Source organism: Sinohyriopsis cumingii, chromosome 8 (assembly GCF_028554795.1).
Source record: "Sinohyriopsis cumingii isolate HCF-2022 chromosome 8, ASM2855479v2, whole genome shotgun sequence".
Lineage (NCBI taxonomy): Eukaryota > Metazoa > Mollusca > Bivalvia > Unionida > Unionidae > Sinohyriopsis > Sinohyriopsis cumingii.
In genome coordinates, this window is record NC_142968.1 from 96,478,746 (window position 1) to 96,490,813 (window position 12,068).

A 12,068-nucleotide genomic window follows, 5' to 3' on the forward strand; every position below is an offset into this window, starting at 1 on the left:
TGCCTAATCCCAAATGAAGAATGTCTCGGCAGAATTTGGTTACAAAACAAGTTCTAGACATTTTGTAAGGCATCCAGATATTTAAATTATGGGGAGATTAGTAAGTGTATTAGTAATACATTTTGGCAAGATGCTATTCTCTCAATTGCAAGCTGAAAAGGAAACCCTCTTCAGAGGAAGAATACCTGTCTCAGGATATTCTAAAAATGGCAATCAAATGGAACAGCCTGTCGAAAATCTATTTGCTAAACAAGGATTATTTTTTAATTTTAAAGCATTATGTCAAAAGACATGCAATAAATAATTTCATCAAAATTTTTTATAATATTTATACAAATAACTGGTCACTGGAAAAGACAAATAAATGATTATATTAACAAGGGAAACACTCTTACAAATGTAAACAAAGAGTTGAAAGTACTGAGCACCTATTTCATGACTGTCAAGTGATTTAAGAGTTTTGTAAATCCTCTACTTAATGGATTAAAAATTATATACCAAATATTATTATTTCGAAAAAGGTGTTTTCTTTGGAAATGACACCATTGGAGATCTAATTAATTTTACTTCATTTTGATTGCAAGATATCTAATTTATGAGTCTCGCTGTGGAAAAACAAATTGCAAGTTGCAAAAGTTTTGTTTTGTCTGAAAACAAAATATACAAATATTAGCTATGCTGTATAATAAAACTCATACCTTTGAGAAAAATTCGATCCTTGCTTGAACGTCAACATTCTTGTAGAATACCACAGCCGATCTGATATTGAGTTCTGTATTTTCACGTATTATTTTCAAGTTTGAGTAGGATTCTTTTTTTGCTGTTAAGCGTTAGCATACATTTATCTTTGTGTCTGACTGGGGATGTGTGTGTGAGAGAGAGAAATAGACAGACATGGAGTTTTTACTTATATCTATTAACAAAGACTATATGAACTAGATGTCTGGACTTTTCAACAATAATGTATAACACCCAAAATGATCAGAATAATTGAAATGTAAAGATCAACAGTTTTACACTTAATGCTGACAGACATTAAAAACAGCAAATAAAAGGCATAGAACCAATTTATTCAATTACTTGAAACCCCTTTTTGGCCATACATGAGACTCATGAAAGGTTCATACAGTTTCGGACTACTTCTAAAACGTGTTACAACTTTTATGTTCTAATCATTCCCGAATGCGAAGTTAGAATCAGCATTGATGAGCTTCAATACAATATTTTTAATCTCCATGGTATTTTAGTTGATATAGCAACCGGACTGCTGTTCATTTAAAGAACACATAATAATCTGTTTTACCAATACTTGATTTGATAATGCTGGCATTTTGTGTCAGTATTTTGACACATGTCTATCCAGCCAAGAGTTGATTTTAGTGTAGTTGTCATCAATCCATCTGATATTGGCTTTAACCTTCTCAACAGCTTGTTCAAAAGCCATTCTAGCAGTCCCAAGATTTGGGGTCCGTCCAACAAACTCCTTTAACTAAAAGAAAACAAAAACATGGATGATCACATATGTGAAGAAGTACATAGTTCAATGCAAATAGAGAAATCATAAAAAAAATAGTGTGTAGTCAAACACACAGACAGACAGACACACACACAGATATATATATATATATATATATATATATATATATATATATATATATATATATATATATATATGTTACTACATTTGTATGGGAAAGATGAATTTTTCAGATTAATACTGCATGACCTATGGGAGTGAAGTATTCATCTGAGAAAATGAGTTCATATTTTCCCATACAAATGCAGTAACCTTTCTATTATATACTCATTTGCATATTCTACCTAAGGCTTAATTATAAGAAATGCACTACAAGAAAGAAAGTAACTAAATTTATGCTGTATTAAAAAAAACACACAACTGTAAATTCATCAATACATAATAATATTATTAATGTTCACATAACACCACCCAGCGGCCTTTAAATTTAGTCAGTTTCAAAAAGAATTATCATTTTAGTCTACTTTAAATTGAAATTTAGAGTCATATTGTGAATGGATGCACATTGCAACAGATTTTCCAGTTGGTCTGGAATGAATGGATTGGGGGGGGGGGGCATTCTACTCAATTCTGCTGATTATGGACTGGATTTATTAGCTGTGTCAATTCCACACATAGAGTCTGTGATTTGAGCATGGAGAGGCACATCTTAACTCAGCCACAAGTGTTTCTATTCTATCACTGAGGTCTGGAATCATAATGTGGGAAAAGTATGAACTATTTCAATTATAATTATCAAAAAGATACTATGGAATATCATATTCATTTCGTTTTGAGTTCAGGAAGGAGAATGTTACTGCAGTGGGAAATGTAATCAAAATTATAGTACAAATTCAAAATGTGTAATCAAGCTTTAGAACCCATGACATAGCTTATATAATTCAGAGTCGCAGAATTAAGAAAGTACATTTTGAGGAAATTCAAGATTCAAAAATGTAAGTATATTATTTGCCATTCTTATTACCAGCTAAAGAAGAAACATTATGCCTGGTCACTTGCATGCTCTTTGTAGGGACCCCAGCTATGTTATTAAATCCTGTATGGCATCTATCGCTACCTAAATCTGATACAAAGTATCAACAAATTTAACACTGAAAATTGCAAAGCAGCTGGAGTGTGAGAATCCATTCAGCCAGCAGAAATAAGAATTCTTCGTCAACTTGGCTTATTGATCTGAGGCTCTTACTTTCTTCCAAAATCTTCAGTTTGATTTTTCCATGAATTTTAGTAACTTTATTTATCAAATGGTACGTCTCTGATAGATGTGCAATAGCCCTTGCTCTCAGTATGCTTTTCTATGTTATTTTTGTATACCCCAGAGAGCACTGGTCATAGTCGGAACCATTCAATTTACAAAAAGTTATGAATATTTCTCTTAAATAACTGTTTAAATTATCAGAATGGTATTTTCAATACTGAGTCTCTCACGTTTGTTGTGGACATTGCGAATATCACGTTCATTCATTTGCTTGTTTGAAAGTTTCATTTGTGGCTCAGTAAACTCGTCCACATCGTTCACTTTATCATCTCTACCTTCAGTTAGATGAAACAGCTGCTTTCATTCATCCACAAACCTAATAAACTACAACTCAAACGACTACTACATGATTGCACATTGTTTGTTTACAAAGCAGTTCTTAATACACTATACTATTTTTATGCACACACATATATATAGATACAGACACATAGAGAAAGTGCACTAACACTATGAACTCATTTGCAAACAAAAATATAATGCAGAAAGAAAGACAAAATAACAAAAAATATTGAGAGAGGATAGAAGGATAAAAGGACATAAGCATATGGAGTGTGAAAATAAAGATCCACATTGATTTGTTTATGGACATGTGTCATAATACAAATGTTGTTCATATATACCTGTCTGAGTTTTTCATTCGTAGTAAACGTACTTGTTACTCCAATCACCATGTTACGTAAAAGAAACAGGCTGTCAGAATACCTAGGTATAGAAAAAAAAAGATTTATTTGAATTCAAGCGTAGCATTAACTTTCTGCACGTAAGTGAAGAAAACGAGTCGATAAATATTTTATGTCATCGACTGATAACAAGAATATCAAGAATATCTTCAAGCATGAGTAATCAGTCATTATCCAACGGTTTGGTAATGGTCTAAAACCTGTCTTGTGAAATTATTATTATTATTATTATTATTATTATCATTATTATTATTATTATCATTATTATTATTATCATTATTAAACGGCGTATTATTATTATTATTATTATTAAATGGCGTATTTCTTCTGAGAAAATATTTTCCACAAAAAGACAAGTTTCTGAGCTGACACATACTATTTCAAATGAAAGGAAGTCTCTTTCAACAAGCATTGGCAAGAAGCAGTAGTAGCAGTAGTAACAGGTGTTGTTTGTTTGAATTTACACCCCACCCCACCCCAGTATTAAATACTCGTATTAGTTTGATACATATATTTTTCTGAGCTTTTCAATATAGCATACGAAGTTGAACTTTTTCAAGATCATGAAAATATGATGATTCATGTGAATTCTTAGAAAGAGGTGATAATCATAATTTCAAACCTAAAAATCAAAAACGCTGGCGGAACAGATGGTTTATCAAATGATTTATGTGCACTAGATATCAATACTTACATAATTATTAAATAAAAAAAATGTTATACTAGTTATTTTCCAATTCACTGGTCACCAATGATGGTAACTCCAATTTTCATAAAGGGTGATAGAAGGAAACCATGTAAATATACAGGATTAAGTTTGTTTCCGGTCGTAAGTAAGGTATTTACAACTGGTGTGAACAACCGATTGCAAGACTGCTGCACAAACACAACTTATCAAAGAAGTACAGGCTGGCTTTAGGTACGGATAATCAATAGCTGACAATATGTTCATGCTAAACACGTTAACAGGGAAATATCTTCGAAAAGCACAAAGGAGATATTATGCTACTTTTACAACTTTTGAAAATACATTTGTTCCATTAGAGAGACACTTTTGGAGTATAATACAGTACCAATATGTTATGAATGATCAATAGAGGTGTCAATGATTGTGTTAAGTCCAACAATAGCCAGAGCAATGTTTTGAATTGTCCAACTGGAGTACGGCAATGATGTGTTCTATCACCATTACATTTTGCTTCTTTCGCTATTAATTATGTGTTAATAATGCTGTATGCCGATGATTTTATACTATTCTCTGACATAGTGTTTCAGCTTATATATGTTAAATACATTAAGAAGGTATTTTCTCTATGGAGACAATCACTTTCACTTTGTCTTTGAAAAATGTGAATTTCTTTATATTTCCCCCAAAAGACGACAATTTCTGAACAAACCTCCACTATTTGACAGGGAAGTAAACAGCTTTAAACGAACATCTATGAGAACTAGTAGGAGTAGAAGTAATAGTATTAACAGTTGTGTTGTAATTATTTAAAGCGGACAATTTATATTATGTTTACAGATTACTCAACCCCACCGGATCCTCTGCACTCTTCTGTCGATCTGTACGTGCATGTGTCTTTCTTTCCAAACTTCCGAATCTTTTTGTATTATTTATTACAAATATTGAGGCCAAACCATCAAGTAGAATCCAAAAATTGAATCGCTGTGAACACTTTTTCAAGATGTTTTTGACCCTACTTATGTTCTATTCAACTACTGGCAGCAAAATCTCAGCATTGGTTCATATTAGGCCGAATTTGTATATCGCACCAAAAATAGTTCACTGTCAAATTTTACAAGCGTCTATTCAACGTTACCGATTCACGTCACAGAACAGTTCATGTCTGATGAGCTTTAGTTCCCTAACAAAACAATTTCAATGCAAATGATTCAATTAAATCTTGTTACAAAGGCTTACTCCCTAATAAAGTAATCCCATCTCGATGTTATCAGCTCCCAAGCCAAACTCTGCCCAATAGGATTCTTAGATATCGCCACTATCGCACCCACGGCATTCCTTTTCGACATAACATCCATATTCGTAGCATACTGGCTGTACCTGAAATGAGCAAATCACGTTATTCCCATCTTATATAGTACGTCAAAATATTTTGCAAATTTTTCACACAGTGTTGTTCGAACACGAATAATTTTTGCTGATTTGATCAGGGTTTTAGTGGTATTTTACTTCAAACGTGTCCACATCGACTTCAATCCTCTTCCTCATACTCTTTTTCAATGACCATATTATACAACCTCCCTTACAGACAGTGACCTTAAAGAAACACATCTTTCATCCATCCATATATTATTTTGACCTTTTCTTCTTCACCTTTTCGTCAATTAGCTGTACAATTTACATCTTTTAAATATCCACCTGCCTTATACAAACAAACATATTCCTTCCCTTTCTTCCACGTTCCTCTTTAGAATGCGGTAGCAGTAGATCTTCAGTTGCATTCAGTTAAAACTGAGATGAGAAGTTTGGTTGACAGGTAAATAAATATTCATACATGGCTGTTTTTAAATTTCGTGTATTATCAAAGCTTACGTTACCGATGAGAGAGAGAGAGAGAGAGAGAGAGAGAGAGAGAGAGAGAGAACCAACCTGGTAAGGACCCAAAGAGACCGGGAGCAAGAAAGAGCCGATATAAGAATGCTCTCTTCAGATACGATCGTTGTATTAGACATCTGATTAAAAGCGAAATCCCACTCCTCTTCCCCTCCTTCACGGATGGCTGTACAGTAAACTGTTGATCGTACGTCTGGATTTATGCTTAAATAAATAAATAAATAAATAAAATGCATGAATGGTAAAGTCATTCATGAATACAAGTTAACGTTGCAATACATCCGAACTATTCCTCAGTTTGATGTTGGCTACAAAATCAGAAGTTATCGTCCTCTATTTTGATTCAAATAATGACCAATTTAGAAGAAGATCCAAAATCTTATTACAGATGTTATCATTTTGTCAAACAAAAACGAAATTCTTTTTACTTTTGCTCATTACAAGACTGATTTAATCAATATTTTTTCATGTGTGTATTATCTCTATTGAATTACAATGATAAATACAATCTTTAGCAAAACGATTATTTCGCTTATGTAATGTACGTGTTGATTAAAGCAAAGTAAAATCTATTTTAGGCAATATATGTGTCAATCAAAGCAAGGCAACATTTCCTTTAAGCAATGTATGTGTCAATATAAGCAAGGCAACATTTATTTTAGGCAATGTAAGTGTCAATAAAAGCATGGCAACATTTGTTTCCTTCAAAGAAGATTTATTTCTAATACTTTGTAAATGACCAGCATTAAAATTGAGAACTTAACACAGAACAAAATAAAGGCTGAGGTAATCAAAATATCTCACGTACCTAAAACAAGTTCCTTACACGGGATATTTAAGTTTTTGATACAGTATTATATCTATATACAGAACAATTTGATCAGTTAGCTAGTCTGGCACCACTTACTTTGCATCACTCATCTGTGTATCTATTACTTACGTATTATTTACTGAAGCATTCATCCATTGTTGAAATAGTTCTTTGGCTTGTGACACACACTCTGGTAAACCACAGCCACACGACAGTTCTGCCAATGTTGACATGAAATACCTTATAAGAACAGAAAAGAACAAGCTGTCAAAGAAATCCATACATGCTTAAAAATTACAGTCTATATTTTTGCTTCCATTATGACCAGACTTAACGGCTTCCAGAACCTTAAAGTAATTTTTTAGGATCAGACTTAACGGCTTCCAGAACCTTAATGTAATCTTTTAGAAGATCAAGAATGAATGTCGTGGAAGGTTGTAGAGCAAACTGTTTACGTCATTGAGAATTCAGTTCTATTGTCTCATACTCCCACAGCAACGAAGATATTTTGTGAGGAATGCAAAAACCTAAAACAGACGCGAGTGTTCTTAAAAATAGTTGTTACAAATATGTACAGGCAAGCATAAAACGTACACATAAACACATCTGCTATATGCACATGTACGTAAACTCAAACTTGTGTTACACATGTCATTTATAATATCAATTAAAATATATATGCAAAGGTTTTCTGATGCTGAATACAGTCATTCAATATCTTTTATTTCACCAATTTAATAACTATGTAATTGTCATATAGCATCGCCACTTACGTGTCAATATGCGATAACCCTCTATCATGTATACTAAATTTCATGAAAGCTTGCTTGGTTTTTGCCCTCATTATTCGCTGTAAATATATTTAAACAGAATATAAATCATATGGCCTCGATATCATAGCTGACATATATAAATACGAATATTTAACCTCGCTGAACTGAACTAATGTTTAAGCTCTAATTATTATACTTAAAAACAGTATAATGATAGTAATTTGAAATACACCGATACTCTTGTACATATTTACTGATACAAGGAATTCCTTTTCAAAGAACAAAATGCTTGAATTTTATGACAAAATCACACAAAACTTTGCCTAGCGTCTCTTTTTTTCTGATTTGAAATTATTGGTTCAGGTTGGCAGCAGAAAGTTTTAATAATCAGACCGATTCTCAGTGTAGATGGAATATCAGTGCATGCTAAAACATTTAGGACGAATAGTCACGTGATGCAAATGGTCGACAGAAAGTGTGGAATCAGGTTTTTATTAAAATGAAAGAAACATATTAAAATAAGAAAATAGAATGTTTACACCCAAAGGCATAATCTACAACATTGTCTTTAAAGAAAATATAGCAAAAAATGTATGAAAGTAGTATACCTGGAATTTTCCATAAATTGCTGTCCGTACTAGCCTCACGTCTAAGAAAAACATTTCTTTACTTGCTGCTGCCCAAGGTATGTAATCTTGCTCTCTGTCTAGATAGTCTAACGTCCCTAGAGCAGTATCAAGGTCTAGCTGAGAAGCTCTGGGGTATTAAAGTAATATTAAGACAGAAAAGAATTGGAATTATACTATTATGCATTTATTCCTAAATATAATAATCTATTTGACTCAGATAGACTGACAGACTATCAGACATTATGTACATTAAGTCGACACAACAGTGTCATCTATCTTCATCAAGTGTGTGTGTGTGTGTGTGTGTGACTATGTAGTGTGTCATCCTTTCATACCGAAGGGGTAATAATGCCGTTCACAAATAACTTTTTCTTATCAAAGAGAGGTCACTGCATGCTTCAGCTCTTGGTATTTCGTACAAATCCTCTCAAGTGTTTTCTTCTTTGCTGCTTCATAGAACGTTAGGCAAAAAATACAATGAACTGCACGGCAAGGTTCAGAAAGTAAAGTCTTTGGGTTAACCTTCGTCTGAAATCTCGACATGGTTCACAAAGAAAAGTCCTACTGTTGAGATTCGACTGTGAATTTTTGGTTGTGCTTCTCAGTTATTGTGGCATCAAGGTTAAACAAACTTAGTTTTATTTTTCAAATTGTACAAAGGTATTTCTCTTCCCAACTAGTTTCCATTTTGAAATTTTGTTTTTGAAAGATGTTTCTGTAGATGCTTTTGATATCGATTATTTAGGTAAGTATAAAATTATTGATCAACCAACAAGAAAGCTTCCACAAGATGGTTGCTAATCTATCCACTTGGGATAGCAAACACGAGCGACAATGTATAAATATTTCTGACGAAAGAAAACAAGAAATGTGCCCTAAAGATCAATGTCAATCACATCTAAAACACTATATTGTTACGTAGATGCGCCTACAATAAATTTGAAAAAGTTTTTTTTTTTTTCTTTTCTCCTGAGCTGAATTTCAGAACGGAATGAAATCATCTCCAATGACGGGCACAGATATTGGCAAAGTGATCTTGCCCTGTCTTTCCCGTTGATGTATCCTGGTTTGTCACATGGAAACTTGTTAAAATAAAGATGATGACAAGATGAAGAATTATATACAATGAGAATAAAGTCTAAAACGAGCAGTCATAAAACAATGCAATTAAATTGAGGATCCTTCTGAGTGCCACTTTTAAGTGAATTTTATTACATGATTTGAATATGTTAATATTTCGCTTGCTAAAGCAAGCAAACATATTGAAATTATTGGACACGTCTCATAAATTTCGTTTAAAGTAGCGCCATTAAATCGTGTGTGGAAAATATATGAACGAATCATTTTAAAAATCTTTTCAATTTCCAAAAGGAGAATAATCTAAATGTACCTTAAAGACCGCTTTCAGGGATTGTGCTAAAATATTTCACAGTATATCAGTTGATTGACATGAATTCTCAAATTACTGAAGCATTTGCAATCATATGTGCATCGTTTCTCTACCATACATATAAGGCTTTTTAATCGTATGCTGCCACTTGGATTACAGTGGTTTGGTGATTACATGTCTTTCCGAAGGCACACGAATTAGTTCTAAATTCTAATGTGCATAATATGAAATATATTAAAGCAGATGTTCTCAAAGTGTTTGCTTTATGCCAATTACCTATTCATACTTATGTTAATGATACTGTAAACGATTTATGTGGCCGATATTGATATATGTGGTAGTGTACCCCAAGAAAGTCCGTATTTTGCAGTATGCTCTTTACTCATGGTTAGGTAGGTTTCATTACCTGTATTACGTCATATTCATATATCTGAAGCTGTTTGACGTGCAGTACGTGCAGCTGAAGATTATTTTACAGCACGTTATTTTGCATATCGATCGACGTTAAATTACGTTATTTTGCATATCGATCAACGTTAAATTGCATTATTTTGCATATCCATCAACGTTAAATTACGTTATTTTGCATATCCATCGACGTTAAATGTATTGACAATTACAAGAAACGAAACTTCATAACAAAATATTCATAACTTTTCAAATACTCCTCGTGATACCAAATACATTTTAAATGCTTCGATGAAACCTTATATCAAGTATAATCTGTAACGCAACATAATGGAACAAAGTGCATCGCGTATAGGATAGAGGTATTTCATAGATAAAATAATCATCCGTAGCACTTACTTTGCTAGGCTCCAGGCGTCGTTGATGACCTGCGCTCTGTTTACTACATGTATTTTCTGTGAAAATGATAACAAAACAAATAGATTAAAAAAAACAATTAGTTTGCTGCCACGTCTCTTTGCCTTGGTGGAGAGCCGAGTGTGGGCCCTATCGGAACGACTGTCTATCGGTTGAAGGGTCCCGTTGGTCGAAACGATGAGTTAGCCAGTTGGGGGACCGCTGGAACGAATATTGACAGATTGGTGACCCTGGAGAAATACGGGGGTAATGCTTTTATATGTTGTTTGGAAAGTAAACGCATTCACTCCTAGCTGACCGTAGAATTGACAGGAAGAACCAATGATCCGTGTTCCTTGTCCACGTGTGGTAGCTCCTCCATGGCTTTCTTGTTTTCTTTGAACTTTGTATAATGTAATTTCTAATTCCTGAAGCCAAAGATAGTTAGATTGGCCGAGAATCACGATGATTGTGAGTCGACGTTGAAACCCTCACACCGGACGGAGTCTCTAGCTGCAGACATAGACTCAAAGCTACTTGTAAACCTTTCTCGTGAGATGTTTGTCTGATCGACAACGCTGACTGGTATGGTGCGGAGCACAGAAACATACATGTCATAGTTTGTAAGGTCTCCCGTCGTATGGTAAAAGACTGTGAGTTCATTCATGCGACAATAGGACGGTTGCTAAAAGCTGCAAGACCAGCCTTGTTTGCGTAATGTGATAGAGCACCCTGTGTAATGCCAAAGGTTCAGATAGTAAAGAGTTCATAGCTGTCAACATGTATGGTTTGTGTTTACACAGAGCTGAAGCAGTTTGTTGCTTCCAGTTTTCACTGGCGCTACATGTCATTGCACACGTGAGTAAATCAAAAATGAGGCAATATCGTCTAATATACCAGTGTGAAAGGCCACGATCAGTCAAATCAGGGCTCACAATAAATAAGTGGTTTATGTTAATGATCTAATAGGAAAAGGATAAACAATACACATACGGGTCTATAATTGATTAAGATGAATATAGGACTCCTAAAGAGACTTCTATATCTTATCATCCCATACGTTATTAGCATGGTTTATTTCAAGTCAACAATGTGTGATGTGTTGTAGAATGGTGAACCATTCAATCACGTCGATTTTCCATATCTTCACTTTCTTGAAAAAATTCATTTGTATCCATGTACTATTTATTTCTAGCGACCAGTTCATTAAATTTTGGATGAAATTAATAAAATGCTGGATGTCTTGTTTTGTTTCTTTTGTAGCATTTTTAGTGTTTAAAGGTCAACGATGTCCGTGTTCTTTAAGGGTTTCTGCGTTCCTTAAAATCCTCGCATATTTCATGCGCTGCAGACAAAAGACACTCTAATCTACCAAGGTGAAATACTAACAATGGAAAATACGGTCCAAGGACCTTGAACGTTATTCGAGGTCAAATAGTTCATAGTCATCATTCGTGCTGCTGCTAGCTGGTACAACAGGGCATGCGAGTGTAAACAAGATGGTGACATCGCTGACATTCTTAACAAGCTGTCAGTGCTGCCCTGGAGAAAGTATCTCTGGGAGATGCATCTACCGCGACACAGCTACGGTGGACCAGGCACAAT

General features: G+C 33.9%; 1 protein-coding gene across 2 annotated transcripts in view; it reads right to left on the reverse strand.

Moving 5' to 3' along the window:
• Positions 1 to 1,049: 1,049 nt before the first annotated feature.
• LOC149794192 (aminopeptidase N-like) overlaps positions 1,050 to 12,068 on the reverse strand; it is a 32,305-nt gene continuing 21,286 nt past the window's right edge. For both annotated transcript variants that reach the window (XM_089968301.1, XM_089968302.1), the window contains 8 exons: positions 10,467 to 10,522; positions 8,249 to 8,396; positions 7,641 to 7,717; positions 6,997 to 7,107; positions 6,093 to 6,260; positions 5,403 to 5,543; positions 3,419 to 3,500; positions 1,050 to 1,489 (listed from right to left, as the gene is read on the reverse strand). In XM_089968301.1, the coding sequence (XP_089824427.1) occupies positions 1,337 to 1,489; positions 3,419 to 3,500; positions 5,403 to 5,543; positions 6,093 to 6,260; positions 6,997 to 7,107; positions 7,641 to 7,717; positions 8,249 to 8,396; positions 10,467 to 10,522 (936 nt within the window). In that variant the 3' untranslated portion in view covers positions 1,050 to 1,336. The remainder of the gene's footprint in view (positions 1,490 to 3,418; positions 3,501 to 5,402; positions 5,544 to 6,092; positions 6,261 to 6,996; positions 7,108 to 7,640; positions 7,718 to 8,248; positions 8,397 to 10,466; positions 10,523 to 12,068) is intronic.